Source organism: Rhizophagus irregularis, chromosome 3 (assembly GCF_026210795.1).
Source record: "Rhizophagus irregularis chromosome 3, complete sequence".
Taxonomy (NCBI): domain Eukaryota; kingdom Fungi; phylum Glomeromycota; class Glomeromycetes; order Glomerales; family Glomeraceae; genus Rhizophagus; species Rhizophagus irregularis.
This window is the reverse complement of record NC_089431.1, coordinates 3,988,866-4,007,740: the sequence shown is the minus strand read 5'-3', so window position 1 is coordinate 4,007,740 and position 18,875 is coordinate 3,988,866. Positions and strand designations below refer to the sequence as shown.

Genomic DNA, 18,875 nt, shown 5'->3' with positions numbered 1-18,875 from the left:
TTTTGTTTATAATCATCTTCAAGCTCAATTTTTAAGCTATTAATTGCCGATCCGTATATAATGGGTAGAAATTAACATAGTGAAACGTGGGGCTATTAATGTAGATCACCACTAATTTCATCATTTTGCACTAACCAAAAAATTTGACACATTCGTTACTAAAAGTAGTTATTAAATTACATCATTTATCACATGTCCGAAAAGCCACAAAAATAATAAAAAGTTTTTTTTTCGTTTTATTTTAAAAAGTTTTATATAAGGGAACGGCAGATTTCATAGTACTTTTCAACATATAATGAGATTCAAAAAATTCAAAATATTTAAATTTAGCCTCTTTTTTGCCGCTTGCTGGCTCTATTGTGAGTAGTATTCGTAATTAAACTACTTTCTTCAAGTGCACATTGCTCCAATGCTTTTTCGGACATTTCTTTTTTAGAGGAGGCACTATACCTTCCTATCCATCCCTTTATTGTTTTTACTTCCGGAATATCTTCAACGCTAAGTTCATTTTCATGTGCTAACTCTTTCAAACTTTCATGCATTTTTTCAGCAGTGTATCGGTCTTTTGGATTGAGATTACCTGCATGAAAATAAGCCTGCAAGTATTGTATAACTTTCTTGCTTATGCGTTTACCTCCTCCTTTATTACCCATTTTTTGATTTTCTTTTAATGCCCAGCCAGGTTTCAGTGGAAATTCTGTATCAACCCTATCAATATTTGAATTGTTAGTATTTTTATTTTTATTTATTTATTTTTTTATAAAATATAGAAATTCAAACTTACCCCATTTGATTTGATATTGGAGTTGGTGAATTTTGCGTTTCGTCACGTTCAAGTGATTTTTGCATACCTTTTTTCATTGACAATGATGTTAACCATGGTGTTTTTGGCTTTGTTGGTGTTGTATATTCAGGATTAGGACGATTTATTTCACCACAAAATGTATTTATGTCAGCGGGTGAAAATTCTGTCCATTTTCCAATATTTGGAAGCGATTTTGCTCTAACATATCCTGCAGCCTCCTCAGTTATTGGCCAATCCCACACAAACCATTTGGAGATGCCAGGTATGGTTTTAGTTTTTTTATAATTAGTGTTGCTATATTTGAGAAATAAAGAATAATGACGTGATTGTAAGGAATTCCAACAAATTTAGTAATATAATATTCATACCATGATTTTTCTAAAACCATATTTTCATTATTTTTATTCCGATTAGGTTCAATTTGAGCAACTGAAGTTCCACTCAATTCTTCTATTGCTCTTTCAATATCTTGACCTGATGTAAGTTCACAACCAATTCGAACATATCGTTTTATTGCATGAGCAATCTTTTTTATTTACAAAAATAAATATTTTGAATAAAAAAAAAAAATATGAAAAACCAAACAACAGCTAACATACCGTTGCATGGTGTGAATCTACAGTGGTTTTGGCTTCACCAGGTTCCAAAAATATCCACCCACGTACCTCAACTCCATACCAATCATACCAATGACTTACAATAGCCATGAGCTCAGAATTATGATAATGGCCACCATTATCAGAAATGATTTTAATCCAACGTGGACGAGGACTTATGGTATTAAATACAGCTTCAAAACAAGATGCCGTAAACCAGGCATCTTGTTTCGTATCACAAGACCAATGGTCATATGCTTGGACATCCATTTTTTCATTGTTTTTTTTTTGAAAAATAAGAGTTGTGTGAAGTGTCCAGCCTCTTTTGCCGAAAAATTCGCTTTTTGTTTCTCTTGCTGTTGCTGGAAGAATACACATTTTGTAATCAACTACTATGATAGCTCCATGATTATCTAATTCATCTAACACTGCATTGAACTGTGCACTCAAATATTTTTTTCGTGTTTGATGAGCCAGGTAGCAGGTGAGTTTTTCCTGATATTCTGAAAGTAATGTATTATATGAATGTCCTAATAAATGCGACAAAGTTGCAAAAACTTCAAAAAGTTTGTCACATGCTGCACAACGTGAAAAGTGTTGCTCTACACATTCGCCAAATGCATGCAGTAAACAGTGATTTATACAATCCACGTGTTTTGTTGTGCCATTATCGTGTACTAATAATTCGTTTTCATAATTTTTTTTTAAGTGACGGCGAAGCATTTCCAATTGAGTTATCAATTCATTCTAACAATAATACTGTTTATAATTAGAATTTTTATGAAACAAGTATAATATAAGGTAATTCAATGTTTTTTTACCTTCGTTTTCGTATTTGTAATATTATTTGATACTAATTTGATCAAATCTTCAAATGGTTGATAAGCATAATCATTACAAATAAGACAAAGTCCTCCCAAGCCATCACGATATTTGAATCTTCCATTTTGCAAACGAGCCATAAAGGAAGTTCGTTTCATTCCATCAGGATATATAGCTGAGAATCTTTCCCATAATGCACTTTTTTGATCTTTAAGATAGAGAACGGTGATAACGAAGATCATGGCGCAGTAAAAATCACGTGACTTAAAAATCAGATGATTAATTAGTAGATCAATCATTATGTAATCTAATAATTTTGTAGATCTGATTAACGTTACAATTATTATTTTTGTTATTTATATTATTTATGTTATTTTTATTATTTTTATTATTTCTTTTATTTATTATATTTATTTTATTTATTTTAGTTATATTATTCTCTTTATATTTTATTTTTGTATAAATATCTTTTGATTTTTCTTGAGTTAAGAGTGTGAGTGTGTCAGTGTGTCAAATAGATAGAAAATAGATAGTATAAGTTAGGGATTAACTTGTATTAACTATTTAATAAACTCTTATATTAAAAACGAACTGTGATTGTGTTATATTTTGCGTATTGTGTTTTTGCGTGTCTTGCTGATATAAACTACGTTATAGCTATTGACTCCCTAACGTTTAGTTATAGTTGACAGAGTCTGAGACGGACCTGTTAACAAAGTGGTGATTCCTGCCAGGTCATAAGAGATTTATGACCATACAAGATCATTTCGAACAACAATTACAATTAACTATTCGCCATACTGCTCAACATCTTTCAAATATAAATCCACCTACTACTGTAGATCATTCTTGTCGTATCTGTTATCCTCCACCTCTTGTTTTACCACCTGCCTTTCAAAATTTCTGGAATTGGATTAGTAACTACTTCTTTGCAGTTAGTTATACCTCCTACACTATAAGGGCTTTACCTATCTTCTGTCAAGCATTTCAATTAGATAACAATAGAATCAAAGGACTCCAAGTTTTAATCCTATCTAGTAAACTACTTTTTAGTATTAGATACCAGCAAAGACCTGATCCTATCAGAAATCTAGTATTTTTCTTCTTCAATCTTACTTATAGAACAAACTGTTTTAATAATCCTGTTACACCTCAATTAGTTGCTCAACTTAATACTGACATCCAAACTGAAAGAAATAATAACCCTAATAATTTTATAGATAACCCTTCTGTTTATAATCAAAATATGGCTGACGAAGCTGCTATCACCAATGCTTTGCAAACTGTTTTTGGTAATAATGCTGCCAATCTTTTGAGTAGAGGAAGTAATATTGCGAAAATTGAACCCTTCTCTGGAAAAGAAGATGAAGATCCTATCGAATGGTTAGCAATTTTTGAAAAGGCTGCTGCTACTAATGGTTGGACTACTCCTGAAAGAAAACTAGCAGTTGCAGCTTCTTATCTAAGAGGTGCTGCATCTGATTGGTATGATAATAGTTCTGCTACAATGGGTAACAACTGGGCAACTGGACAAAATACTGGCAATAACTTTACAGATCTTTTTACAGGATATTTTGCAAATGATACTCGCAAAAATAAATGGTATCAGGAATTACTCACCTTAAGACAAGGTAGTAATGAAACAGTAGATGATTATGCCACTAAATTCCAAAGGTTATTAAAGAGAGTTGATACTACCAATGCTATTCCTGATGCTCAGAAAATTAGAATGTTTCTTTTTGGATTAACTCCTACTATCACTCCTATGGTACATTTACAAAATGCTGATACTTTAGCCGCTGTCATTAGTAATGCAAGAAAAGTTGAAACTGGATTAAATTACGCACATTTAGGACCAAGTGTTACTGGAATTGCTACTAAAGTAGCTACTGTATCAACCACACCTGCAAAAACTGAAAGTCCTCAAATGGAAGCAATTGAAGCATTAACTCAACAAATGCAGAAACTTTCACTTAACTATGCAAATTTATCTAGTGCTTTATTAGCTCAAACTCAACCCATTCAACCACAACCTGTTAGAAGAATCCAACCTGCGAGATATACTCAACCAAATAATTTAACCCAAACTTTCAGACCTAATAGACCCAGAACTGATATAAGAGATATCGAATGTTACAGATGTGGAGAAAAAGGACATTACGCTAGAGATTGTATGTCAGAAAGAAATGCAAGAAGACCTCAAAGAAGAGATGCTCATTATTTGGAAACATATGAAGAAACTTATGATTCTTATGATAATTATTATGAAGATGAATATTATCAAGATTATTACGATGACAATTATGAGGAAGCTGAAGCCTATGTCACTACTCGTTCTAGATCTCAACCAACCACTAACTATAGGCCAAAACCTAAACAACCAAGAGCTGTAGAAAATATTATTTCATCTGAATCACAACAAGAACAGAGATTGAGAAGACCCCAACCAAGACAAAATATCAATATTCCAATGGATGAAGTTATTGAAACAACTGCTACTCCTGCTGTCCCACCAAAAAGAACTGTTAAAAGAACCCCAAGAATGCCCTCAATTATTGAACAGATGCCTCCTTATCGCATTTCAGATGACATATTAAATATGCCATCTTCAGCAAAGATTGGACAACTTTTGAAATATAACGACCAAAAGAAAGATTTTGCCAGAATTTTGAGAAGACCACCTAAGACTCAAGAAACTAACTATGTAGATAGAATCTCTGATTCAGAAGAAAGTGATACTAGAGACACCACTGCTGTGAAATGTGCAGTGAGAATTAAAGGAGATCCTGTTTATGCAATTTTAGATTCAGGAGCTGCTGTTTGTGTTATCACCAAATCTCTTGCTCGAAAGTTGAGATTGGAAATCACTAAACCCTCCAACACTATTGTAGTCACTGCGGATGGGACAAGAAACAGAGCCTTAGGACAAATAGAAAAAGTACCTATAGTAATTCAAACTCTCCTTATCCCTACCACTTTCCATGTTATTGACTCAAAGGATGAAACCCTACTCTTAGGAACTGACTGGTTTAGGCGTACCAGAGCTGTACTTGATTTCAATAATAAATCAGTTCAATTGACTTTCCTAGCTAAAACTATTCTTGCACCTATTTCAATTCATATTGGAGAAGTTCCCAGATATGTATCTTTCCAAGAAGAAGAAATTGACAATGAAATAGACGAAATTTTTGATGAATATGAGTATGAGGATGACCTAATTGAAAAAGAGATTCACCTTCTTAATAGTGAATCAAGTGAAGATGAAGAAATATGGGAACAATGGTATCAACAACCACTAAACTATAACCCTTGGGATGAAAAGGAGGAAAGTCCTGACCAATATAATTTATTAGAAGATATTTTAAATGATTACCTAACTGAAGATGATGAAGATAAAACTGATAATCCTGCACTATTCTTAGCTCAAGCAGAAAAAGGAAATGAGTGGAATATCCAAAAAGACCTACATGTCGGACCGCTTACAGATCATCAACAGACACAATTCCAACAAGTATTGAACAACAATGAAGATATTTGTGCAAAGAGCCAGACTGATATTGGGAGAACTGGATTAATTAAACATCAAATCCACACTGGAGACGCTGCACCTCAAGCAAGAAGTCCCTACAGAACTAACCCTAAGAAGAAAGAATTCCTTAGAGAAGAAATAAAGAAGTTGGAACAACAAGGAATGATAAAGAAATCCATGAGCCCATGGGCTGCACCAGTAGTAATAGTAGACAAGAAAGGAGGAGACCTGCGAATGTGTGTTGATTATAGACCGCTCAATAAAGTTACAAAACCTGACGCATATCCCTTACCTCGTATCGATGATTTGCTTGAATCCTTCAGAACTGCTAATTGGTTCTCTACATTAGACCTTGCTAGTGGCTTTTGGCAAGTGGAAATGGATCCTAAAGACAAGGAAAAAACAGCTTTTATAACAGATTTTGGATTATATGAATTCAACGTCATGCCTTTTGGATTGAGGAATGCTCCAGGAACCTTCCAAAGGTTAATGAACTATATATTACAAGAGTTTTTGGGAAAATTCGTGGCTGTTTATTTAGATGACATAATTATTTACTCAAAGACCTTTGAACAACATCTGGATAATATTACTCAAGTTTTCCAAGCGCTCAGAAATGCTAATTTAAAAATTAAGCTGAAGAAATGTTATTTTTGCCTTCCTAGTATTGCTTTCCTTGGACATATCGTAGGAAGAGATGGTATAAGAGTTGATCCTTCAAAAATAGAGAAGATTAGAAATTTTCCTGCACCCACCTCTGTTACTGAAATTAGATCGGCTTTAGGATTATTCTCCTATTACAGAAAATTTATCAAGGATTTTTCTAAAATTGCGAAGCCTATCTCTAAGTTATTACAAAAAGAAACTCCATTTCAATGGACAGAGAAGCAACAGAAAGCATTTGAACACCTGAAAGAAAGATTAATCTCAGCACCTATTTTGAGGTATCCCGACTTTGAACAACCTTTTATTTTATATACTGATGCTTCTGGAACAGGATTAGGAGCTGTACTCTCTCAAAAAGATAAAGAAGGAAAAGAATATGTAGTTGCTTATGCAAGTAGAAGTTTAAATAAACATGAACAAAACTATGCTGTAACAGACCTAGAATGTTTGGCTATTGTATGGGCAATTAATTATTTTCAGCATTATTTAGGATTATTACCTTTCTCAGTAGTTACTGACCATTCTGCCCTCAAATGGTTACAAACTTCAAAAATTCCAACTGGAAGGAGAGCGAGATGGATTATGCAACTACAGCAATATGATTTTACTATTCAGCATAGAGCTGGAAAAGCCAATGCCAATGCAGATGCTCTCTCAAGAATTAATCCAACAGAAGAACCTATTAATTCAGCTGAATGTTTTCTAGCAATTATTGGCGAAGAAAAGAATATTTATGAAGTACAAAATGATGGATATAGTAGACCACAAAGAATTCCTAAGAAATTCAACATTATTCAACCTGAATTTAAACCTGAATATTTAATTAATGAACCATTTTGGGAACACTCTCAAAGGAAATATCGATTTAATTTCTTTTCCCATCTTTATTAAATTTTCTTTTTTTTTTATTTTATTATTTATTATTATTATTTATTTATTATCTATACAATTATCCAATTCAATTATTAACCAATTAAAACAACAAAACCTTTAATAATAATCAATCAAAACAATATGGAACTACAACAATACCAAAACCTTTATCAATATTTACAATCACAACAACTACCACCAAATTTAACAACACAACAAAAGCGCAAATTTATTAATTTTTCTAAAAATTTTATCATCAAAAATAACTTTATCTACAAAATAGACAAAAGACAACAAAACAATTTACTCAGAGTAATCAGAAACTATGAAGCAGAACCTGTTCTTTTTATGATGCATAATGATCCAACAGCTAGACATTTTGCTACAGATATAATGTTTGAGAAAATACGTTCCAGGTATTACTGGCCTCAAATGTATGAAAATATAAGAGCGTATGTTCAAGCATGTGATCAATGTCAAAGAAGGGGAAAGTATAAAAGAACAGAACCATTACACCCAATACCTGCCTTTGAACCTTTTTATCAAATTGGAATAGATATAGTAGGACCTTTACCATGCTCTAAAAAAGGTAATAGATATATTGTAGTCGCAATAGATTATTTAACAAAATGGCCTGAAGCGAAAGCCTTATCAGAAGCTACAGCAGAAAATGTTGCTACCTTTATTTATGAAAATATTATTTGTCAACATGGATGTCCTTCAAGAATTTTATCAGATAGAGGATCTCATTTCAATAATAAAATGATCGACAGTCTTACCCAGCGATTTCAAATTAAACATCATTTTTCTACTCCTTATCATCCACAAACAAATGGATTAGTGGAACGATTTAATAGAACACTATGCGAAGCTTTAGCAAAAACTGCAACAGATACTGATGAATGGGATTTATTTATCGCACCAATTTTATTTGCATATAGAACCAGTAAAAATTCTTCAACAAAAATAGAACCTTTCTTTTTAGTATATGGACGATCAGCAAAATTACCAATAGATAATGATGATAATTTGTGTAATAATTCTGATACTTTATTAAAACGTGTCAAACATTTAATTGATGATGTACCACAAATCAGAGAAGAGGTACGTGTGCAGATCAATAAATCACAGCAGAAACAAAAGGATCGACATGACGCAAAATTAAAGAAAAATATTTCTTACCAAATAGGAGACAAAGTTCTTTATTTTAATGCAGCTAAAGAAAAACAATGGTCTGGAAAATTAGACCCTAAATGGAAAGGACCATTTTACATCCATCAAGTTTTATTAAATGGATCATACAAATTAAGAACTTTGGAAGGACGAGTTTTAATAACTCCAGTTAATGGAACGTTACTTAAATTATATCATGATCGACAAAATTGGCAACCTATGGTTGTTATAAATAATATAAAAAGACTAGACGTTCAGTAAATAAGAAATAATTTTCAAAATGACTCCAGTAGATATTTTCAACGATTTAATGGAAATTGAACCAATAGAAATAATTTTTCCTGTAGATCCTGTAAATGGCGAATCATCATCAGACCAAAAATTTATCCAATACTATCAATTATTACAAAGATATTCACGACTAAAAAGGAGACAATACACTTTATTTTATGCTTATAAACTTGGACAATTATTAGAAAATCAAATATTATCACGTGCTCAGAAAACTTTATTTAGATCTAGAATGACGACACACTTTTATCAAGGATGTATTAGAACCTATCATATTTTTCTTAATATAGGAGTAGAACAAATATTCAGAACAAAATCAGTAACTTTTATGATGTTGAAAAAGTTAAAGTCACAAGAATTTCGATTATTATGTGGAGCTGAATTTAGTTAATGATAATCCTTAAAATCGATAAATTAATCGTGAATGATTGACAAAATTAGAAATCAATGACGATCGACAAATCAAATTAGTTTTTATGTTGAACAAACTGATCAAAAATGATCAGCATGAATATGCGACTCAATGCCCCAGAAAATTTACAAAATTTTATAAAAAAAAAAAAAAAAAAAAATTTTTTTTATCATATATATATTATATTTATTATATAACAAAATAATAAAAGATGATTACATAATAGAAAAGAAAATTATATGGAAGAAGGAGGATTACGAGAATTATCTCTATTTCTAAGCAAAACTATCATCCCTTCAGCCCTATGGTGTGCAGCATTTCTTTCCCGACGCAACCTATTGCAATTTTCCTTCAAAGCTGAAATTTGCCGACGAAAAGCAAGATGTTCATTTACTCTCTCATTTTTAAGCCGTTGAATGAAATCGTCACGTTCCTGGATATCATTCAACATAATTTCATTCTCAGCGACCAGTTGATACTGTTCGGAATTAGTAAGAGGAAGAGAAGCTTGTTGTTGTTCAACTAATTCGTCACGTGACGAAGCTTCTTGGAGTTGCTCCTGGAGTGACGATAATTGTTGTTGCAGTTGTTGAACTTGTTGTTGAAGTTCTTGTCGCACCTGAGATTCTTGAGAAGATTTTATAATCGAAAAATCTTCCCGGACTTGTACTTCCTCCTGAAGTTCTTGAACTTCTTGACGTAGTTGAATTATTTCTTCACGAAGTTCCCTGTTTTGAAGAAAAAATTCAGAAGCCACTCGAACTGCCCTTTGTGATAATTTTTGCGTTTCCTTTCCTTCTTCCTTTTCTTTCTTAGACTTGCGAACAAAAAAATGCTTATTATGGTTTTTTTGAGAGACACATTTATTCTTCTTTTTAGTTAGTTTGATACGTTCTCTTGGTGTAGATTTCTGGTTATTGTATTTCTTGTATACCATGATGACGAGAAAAGAAAGGAGACGAGAAAAATCTTAATTAGGTCACCAGATTTTCAATATTTATAGAAAAGACTTACAACAATTTTCCGATGATTTACCAGCCCATCCCGATCCCATAATTCATGATTTTCTTTTAAATTGATGATGAATTTCTTCCCAGGATCGATGTCACCCGTGTCCTGATCATTTGATGGCCACATTTGAGAAGGCTAATACCTTAGCTTTACATGGACTTCGGTTCGTGTCCCTTTTAAGGGCTACTGTTTTGGTATTACATGGATGACCGGTTTTTTCATTTACTAGCGGGTTGGGAGTGAAGTGAAGTGAAACGAAAAAAAAAAAAAAAAAAATTTTGACTTTAATTATTTTTCGTGGGAACTCAAAATTTAGTGAGGGAGATTTGATAACGAAGATCATGGCGCAGTAAAAATCACGTGACTTAAAAATCAGATGATTAATTAGTAGATCAATCATTATGTAATCTAATAATTTTGTAGATCTGATTAACGTTACAATTATTATTTTTGTTATTTATATTATTTATGTTATTTTTATTATTTTTATTATTTCTTTTATTTATTATATTTATTTTATTTATTTTAGTTATATTATTCTCTTTATATTTTATTTTTGTATAAATATCTTTTGATTTTTCTTGAGTTAAGAGTGTGAGTGTGTCAGTGTGTCAAATAGATAGAAAATAGATAGTATAAGTTAGGGATTAACTTGTATTAACTATTTAATAAACTCTTATATTAAAAACGAACTGTGATTGTGTTATATTTTGCGTATTGTGTTTTTGCGTGTCTTGCTGATATAAACTACGTTATAGCTATTGACTCCCTAACGTTTAGTTATAGTTGACAGAGTCTGAGACGGACCTGTTAACAACGGGTAATTGTGTTTTTTTGTCAATATGATATGAACTCATATTCACGTTTGCTTTATCAGCAAAAAATAATTCAAATTCTCTTTCTTTAACTTCAGCCATTCGTTTACGAACAATAATAGGTTTATCAAGAGCCTTACAACCTGGACCATTTTTATGATGATGTTCACGAGCAGCGTGAACTGTTTTTGGCGAAACCTAAGTGAGATTTTGTATTTAGTCATATTTTTTATTTAGTATGTATTATTATACAATTATAATTTATCATACCTGTAAATTTTTCATCAATTCTTCATAAGTGAAATTCTCCGCAACTATTGATAAAATTCGAATTTTTCCACTTGAACCATTAGGATTGGCATCAAGACTTTCACATAATGAATACCAAAAAACATTTGCAGTGTCTTTACAATTTTCAAATTCGTCATTTCTAATTGTTGAATTTAGCGTAGTATTCAAAAATCCATTTGAAAACAAATTGGATATTGTTTCAATATCACCTTTAGGATCCTTAGCACGACTCCAAAATTCCATCTATAGGATATTTTGTAATTAGATAATAAATAAATAATGTAATATTTCTTATAATAATACTTACATCAGATACGTCCCTTTCAAATGGAGTAATATTTTTACATCCAATTGCTTCAAGCATTACTCTCCATGCCCGAAGCTCACGCATGTTAATTTCATGATTATCATTATAAAAATCATGAATAAAGCTTTTTATTTCAATAATAGTACTTTTTTGATTATACCAACGATTTAAAATACGATACCAAAGTTCATCATCTCCGGGTACATGTTTTTTTAGATATAATTTGAACATGTATTGCATAATTCTTTTATTATTCCAATCATCAAGAGTGCAAGTCTTAGAAAATAGTCTTTCATATCATTCTTTAAATTTAAACTGCACGAGTGGATGATTAATTCCAAAAAGATCGATCCCATCACAATTTCGTAATAATTGGGTTTGATTCCAAACTGAAGAAGCTGTTATGTCTTGAAATTGTTTTACCATTTCACCATTTTGAAAAATACTAATTGAAAATAATCCTCCCTCAATTTTCTGCCATATCACACTTTGTTTTTGTTTATATTTATACATAAAACTAGCTGCAAACCCTTCGTAATTATTATTATCTGGAATAGATGCTATAAAAATTGTAATATTATATAAACAAATTGTAAAAAAACGAAAATCCACATCATTGAGCATTTGTTGAATCATATAAGAATCATGAAAACCTAACATTGTTGCTCCTGGATATTTTGTTTTATTTTTATTACCAAATACGCGTCCATAAATGGTGTTTATAGCAGCAGAAGAACTAAAACAAACTCCACTATTAATTCCTTCTCCTTCACAAATAAAACCTGGTGTATTTGGATTTTCTAAGTTGTGAACTATTCTAATAATGAAGTGTTTTTGATTGAGTTTTAAAGCAACTTGAAAGCCGAGTCTTATTGGAATAGCATAGGTATTAGAATCTTGAATTTGGGAGTCAGAATAATACCACCAATCTCGTGAAAAAGGGCCATAATGAAGTTCTGGCACCAGGTTACCAATAGCAACAAGTTTTCCAGGAGTAAAGTGTCCTTTTGACATTTTTGAAAATGGGGAACGCGAGATTCAGAACGTATTCGTTTTTAATTATAAATCATAGCCCGCAATAGTTACACAAAATTTCTACCCATCACATGAGGATCAGCAATTAAACTAGGAAAACGGAAACCGTTGAAAGTCTGTAACAACTGAGACTAAGTTTATTTTATCTTTGGTTATGTTCATCCACGCCATGGTTAGATACACCTTGGCTTTGTTATGAAGAGATTCATTATTATTTTAGTATTGAATTTCAATGTATTAATGTTATGATTATTATGTATTATGATGCGTTATATTTACTAATAAAATAATTTAAAAATACGTTTAACAAAAAAAAAAAAAAAAAACAACTGAGACTAAGTTTGACTGAAAATTTTCAAATTTTAATTAAAAAAAATATTAAAATTTTTTTTAAAAAAAAAAATGAAAAAATAAAAAAATGATTATTATTCGTATTATTCGTTACAAAGACAAGGAAAGGACACGATTGTCAAAAAAGGAAACAGTGGTGATTTTTGTGGAATGACGTTTTGCCAACCAAATTATTAACCAGGGGATAACCAAAATTTACAATTTCATCTCCAGAGAAAGTCCTTCGCTTTGCTTCGATTCGATATAAAAAAGGAATTACTTACATTTTCCTCCTTCTAAGTATCAAAACATCATATTACATAATATTACTTCATATTTTTTCTGTAGGATTATGGTAAAATTATTTATTAAGTTCCATTACGAAAAAAATAGTAACATAATATTGAATTTCGTAATAGAATGAAAAAAAAAGAATGTAAAAAAGAATATAACTAAAATAATTTGTGTAACATGGAAACACATGATATTTCTGCGCCTGATCTATTGATCTATTGTAGATTTTCATAGTTCCATTATAAACGTTTATTAAGCCAAACGGGAATTTTTTCTTTTTTCAAATACTTTTTTCGGTTCTTATCAAACCGATAACTATATTTAAATAAAATTATTAATCGGATGAATAATTTCGGCTGATCGATTTTAAGAGATAGAAAAATGGCTTTTTCTAAAACTAAAAAAATATAATTTTTCTTTTGATAAAAAATTTCTTAGACAAATTTTTTTAAATCACACATAAAAAATTTAATAATCAATAAAACTTTTTTTAAAAAAAATATTTAAATAAATAGAATTAAAAAAATTGAAAAAATTGAAAAAATAAAATGATCAGTAGATAATTTAACGAATGATCTGACCGATAGTTTTAAGAGATGAAAAATGCATGTAAATTTCCCTTTTAAAAAATTTTTTTAATAAATCATGCATAAAAAATTATTTTATTATAATAATATTTGTATATATTAAGTCAAATAAATAATGTGATGCATTCTTCCTAAAGTTTGGATTAAAAAATTTTTTTCTGGATGACCTACAGTATATGATGTTAATTAAATCTTATATGTGCTGTATCATCAGTTTTATTAAAAATACTTTCATTTAAATTATTCTTTCATAGAATCAAATATTACTACGGTAGGACCCTGAAATATATATAAAATGGTCAGGTTTGAGTTTGCGTATTTTTGAACTAAAAAAATCATGAAAATCTCTCCTTTTTTAGATAATTTTTGATAATGCCAGTCAAAATTTAATTTCCTATTATAGTAACCGACTGACATTATCATAATTCCGGCCCTGAAAAAATGCGTACAGCTCATAGTAAAAAAATTTTTTGACCCCTATATATATATTTCTGGGTCCTACGGTAGTATATCCGTTGTTCACTTGTTCTACTGTAATTATTAATAAAAGTTTTTAATTACGAAAGAAGTTTTTTTTTAAAAAAAATTTTTTTTTTGTTTTTTGCATCTTTCAAACTTTCAGTTAAAATGCAATTTTACATGTTAAAGAAGATTCAACTCTAATATCTGAATAGAAACAAATCACGATCAAACCTAAACATATTTATAATTTGTATTATGAAATGGTTCTTTTTTCACCGTAATATAAAATCATTTGTCAAAATTTCTTGTCTTCAAAACTAAATCATTAAATTTTGATCTGCCACGAATGCCACGTCACTCAAAATAAATATAAATACGATTAATCAGTAAAAGTTTATTTTTCTTTTATTTTTCTTTTTTTTTAAAAAAAAAAGGTTATAATAATGGATGATGATAAATTTTTACCAAAGTTATCACAAAATTTACTTGAAATTTTAGATGATGATGAATTTTATGACATTACAATTGAAGTTGGTATTGACCCTTACGTAAAAATATTCCGCGCACATATGAATATATTAAATTATCGATCTCCTTATTTACGAAAAATTATATCAACTAATAAAAAAAAAAGTGACGGAACTTTAGCACATATTAAATTACAAAGTATTTTACCTGAAATTTTTCAGATAATATTAAGGTAAGAATTTTAATAAATTTAATTAATTTTACAAATTTATTATTTTAATTTTTTACTTATTTTTTTTTTAAAAAAAAAATATTATTCTTTTTTTATTTTTATTTTAGATATATTTATGGAGGAAGGGTATCTTTTGAAGGACATGATGAAGCAGATGTTATCAAAACTTTAGTTGCAGCTAGCGAACTTGATCTTCAAGAATTAGTTAATCATTTACAATCTTTTTTGATTGAAAAGCACTCAACTTGGATGGAACAAAATTTTAATATGATATATCAAACAAGTTTTGAAAATGATTCTTTATTGGAACTTCAAAATTATTGTAATGATCTTATATCAAAGAATCCAGATAAAATATTCAATTCACTTAATTTTTCTTCAATTCCGGAAAAAATTTTAATCTCACTTATTCAAAATGATAACCTTAAAATGAATGAAGTTCAAGTTTGGAAATATGTTCTTAAATGGGGACTCGATCAAAATCCGGGACTTCCTTCTGATCATAAAAGTTTTTCTGGAGATGATTTTAGTGTATTAAAAAATACCTTACAACAATATATTTCTTTAATTAAGTTTGATAATTTTAGTTCAAAAGAATTTTTAGATCATGTATTTCCTTATAGAGAAATTCTACCTGAGAAATTATTTATAGATTTGTTAATACTTTTTTTGGATTACGATAATAAGCCAACTGATCAATCCGAACCAGCTCAGACATTTGAAAAGATTGAAACTCAGTCGACAAGTACAAGTAATATTCCAAATATTGAACCACAGATATTTGAGTCAACCAATATTACAAATATTAATTCAAAAATTATTACATTAGAACATGCTAGATTAATCTCAGGATGGATTAATAGATCAAATGTTAATACTTCATATGAATTTAAGTTAATTTTTCGTGGTTCTATTAATGGATTTGCAGGTAAAATTTTTCGTAAAGACTGCGATAATCAAGCTCGCACCGTAGCTATTATTAAAGTGAAGGATAGTGACGAAATTCTTGGAGGGTATAATCCAGTCGAATGGAATACTGATAATAAATATGTCACTACCAACGATAGTTTTATATTTTCTTTTGATAAAAATCAAGGTATCGAGAATCATATTTTGAGTCGTGTACTGGATAAAAATTTTGCCATATCTAATCATGATAATCGCGGTCCATCATTTGGAGATGGTGATCTTATTTTGCGCGGAGGTTTGGGTTTAAATAATTGTTTGTGTAAAAAGGCTTCCTATGAAAAACCGATCAGAGAAAGTTGTGACAAATTTTCTGTAGAAGAATATGAATTATTTCAAATTGTATAAATTGTACAATAATTTAATTTTTAATTCCATGCAATGTATGCTTATTCGCTTGTAGCGCTCGGGAAATCTTAAAATGCAAAAATAAAAAAAGTTCCTGCATATATTTTATTGCAATGAAATTTAAAGAATAAGAATTTTTTTCCTTCAAGTGAAATTCTATAAATTCATTCTTTAAAGAAGCTCTTATAGTAAGATGCGGTAGATGATTTTTCAGAAGTCCATCTTGAAAGATTTTGAATGAATATTTTATCAAGGAATAAAAGGATTTTATTAAATGCGATGATCAACTTTTATATTCTTCTTTCGATAAGAATAAAAGTATCGATAATCATATTTTGAGTCGTGTAGGGAATACAAATTTTGACATATCTAATCGTCCATCATTTAGGGAGAGTGATCTTATTTTGTATATCTTTGATAATTGTTATTTATTGAAATTACTTCTATATAATAAACCGATCAGAAATAATAGTAATAAATTTTCTGTAGAAGAATACGAAATATTTCAAATTACGAAGAAACATTTTTAATCATTTTCTCATCGTTTACATTGTGAAATAAGGCGGGTTTCTGATTTCTGAATATGAACGGATTCTTTTAATTAAACGTATAATTATACTTTATGTTGATTTAAATTAAGAATTATAATTATCATTAAAAATGCTCTTAGATTTATTGAATAATGTCTAATTTGTTGTTAATATTTGTGTGAAGAATTCTTGTAAATTAAAAAAAAATTCGTGAAAGTTACCTACTTGTGCTTGTATGTTTGTATGTTCAACTTGACATACACATCTGTCTAAGTTTTGATCATTTATCTCCGATTTTAAGGCTAAAAAAAAAATTGTTTTTTTTTTCACTGATCCAAGACGGCACTGTCGTATTAAAAATCGGGGTGAAATTTCGGTCATTTAGACCTTACCTTTTTAATGCACCTGAAATAATTAGACAAATGATTGCAAAATTTTATTTATATTTCGTAAATAACATGTCATATGTAAATTAAAAAATACCTAAGAAAAAAGATAAACTAATAAAATTGCATGCTCACTATTGTAAAAAAGGAGTTTACATTGTACGCACTTCAGATGTGACCTTACTTTGCGTTTTTTGCATGGTTGGTAAGTGTTATGCAGTAAATTATAAGAAATTAAGCAAAAAAGTTGAGTTTACATTGTAATCATCATATTTCGCTATAGTGCTGGTTTTAAACGGATTACACGTATAATACACGCTTTTATCAGTTTGACCATTATTACAAAATAATAAACTTAAACTGTAGATTTTTTATAAATTCTACAATCTATAATCTATAATACTTTATATATATAATACTTTATACTTTTTTGAACTTTATATTTTTTTGAAATTAATAAACTAATTATAAGTACAACTGAAAATTAATTCATCTTACCACAAATTTTTGAAACATAACCAAAATACTATTATTGTTTCATTAGCTCATTAATATTACTTACTTTTTGCATAATGCAAAAGAATTATTTGATTCAACTGAATTAAAAAAAGGTATGTGTTTTTATATTTATTTTGCAAAGGTAGGTATCTCCCTAATACCCATCATGATAAATTACTGGTCTTACTCACCTGGTAACCACTCCAGGCTCTACCTTTTTTACTACTAAATAAAAAATTTAGCATACCATTAACAATCTGCTTTCATATAATAGGTAATAAAAAGATTTGCAAATATATTGGCAAGAAGTTATTAAAGAATATGAAAAAAGTCAGAAAATTACTACTGCTACATCTCTTTCAAAAGCTAATTAAACTTTCTAAAATAATCAAAAGTAAATACTTTTATTCCGTCACTTATAGTACTACCAATAAGGATCTAGATAATATTAAAACTTTTTACAAAAGCCAAATGCATTTGTAAGATCATAAGTGATTAGTGTTGCTACCTGAAACTCATCTAACGATAAAATTAAAAATTTGAAACTCAAAAACTTTATTTTTAATGAAAAAATTTGTAAATCCGAAACTTTCCTAAATTATAATTAAGTTTCAGAAAAGCATAAAAACAGTTTAGGCAATTAAGTTTTATTATAAAAATTAGTTCAGGTTGAATTTTGACTAAACTAAAATTTTGAAAAATAGTTTTGGTAAGCATCCTTATAAGTGATTATGGAAATTATTTTAAAACTTAATTGAGGTAAAATGGAAGAAGAAAACTATCCTATTCTGCTTTTATTATTATTGTTGAAATTTCTTATTAAGAATAGCAGTCAGTTGCCATTTTATCTTTAAATCTTTATTATATTAGTTATACTTGCAAATTTAAATAAATCAAATTATTTATATAATGATTTTATTTACTTTCAGGAATGTTATTCATCAAGGAATGAAAGTACGATTTATTATAAGTCTCCTTGTATAGGTGCCGTCGAAATTCCCTAATTACGGCATTTCGGCATTACGGCATATGTCGTAAATAATGCCGTAACCGTAATAAAATGCCGTAATTGATTATAATCACGTGACTTGAATAATACCAAATGATCGGCAAAAATATCTCCTTTTTTAGAAACTTGTGTAACCTTT

The 18,875-nt window shown here is 29.5% G+C and overlaps 4 protein-coding genes across 4 annotated transcripts; 1 reads left to right on the top strand and 3 right to left on the bottom strand.

Annotated features, from left to right (window-relative positions):
- Positions 1–326: 326 nt before the first annotated feature.
- Positions 327–2,363, bottom strand: OCT59_020987 (uncharacterized protein; the record flags this gene model as incomplete). The annotated part of the gene is made up of 5 exons (XM_066149541.1): positions 327–708; positions 785–1,099; positions 1,174–1,331; positions 1,405–2,148; positions 2,223–2,363. The coding sequence occupies 5 exons, from the start codon at positions 2,361–2,363 to the stop codon at positions 327–329; spliced, it is 1,740 nt and encodes a 579-aa protein (XP_065990436.1).
- Positions 2,364–10,954: 8,591 nt separating this feature from the next.
- OCT59_020986 (uncharacterized protein) lies at positions 10,955–11,831 on the bottom strand (the record flags this gene model as incomplete). Its single annotated transcript, XM_066149540.1, has 3 exons — positions 10,955–11,191; positions 11,264–11,527; positions 11,592–11,831. 3 exons carry the CDS (start codon positions 11,829–11,831, stop codon positions 10,955–10,957), a joined length of 741 nt encoding a protein of 246 aa, XP_065990435.1.
- A 57-nt stretch (positions 11,832–11,888) lies between these two features.
- OCT59_020985 (uncharacterized protein) lies at positions 11,889–12,605 on the bottom strand (the record flags this gene model as incomplete). The annotated part of the gene is made up of 1 exon (XM_066149539.1): positions 11,889–12,605. The coding sequence occupies one exon, from the start codon at positions 12,603–12,605 to the stop codon at positions 11,889–11,891; it is 717 nt and encodes a 238-aa protein (XP_065990434.1).
- A 2,137-nt stretch (positions 12,606–14,742) lies between these two features.
- OCT59_020984 (uncharacterized protein) lies at positions 14,743–16,313 on the top strand (the record flags this gene model as incomplete). Its single annotated transcript, XM_025310645.2, has 2 exons — positions 14,743–14,999; positions 15,107–16,313. The coding sequence occupies 2 exons, from the start codon at positions 14,743–14,745 to the stop codon at positions 16,311–16,313; spliced, it is 1,464 nt and encodes a 487-aa protein (XP_025180270.2).
- Between the last annotated feature and the right edge of the window lie 2,562 nt (positions 16,314–18,875).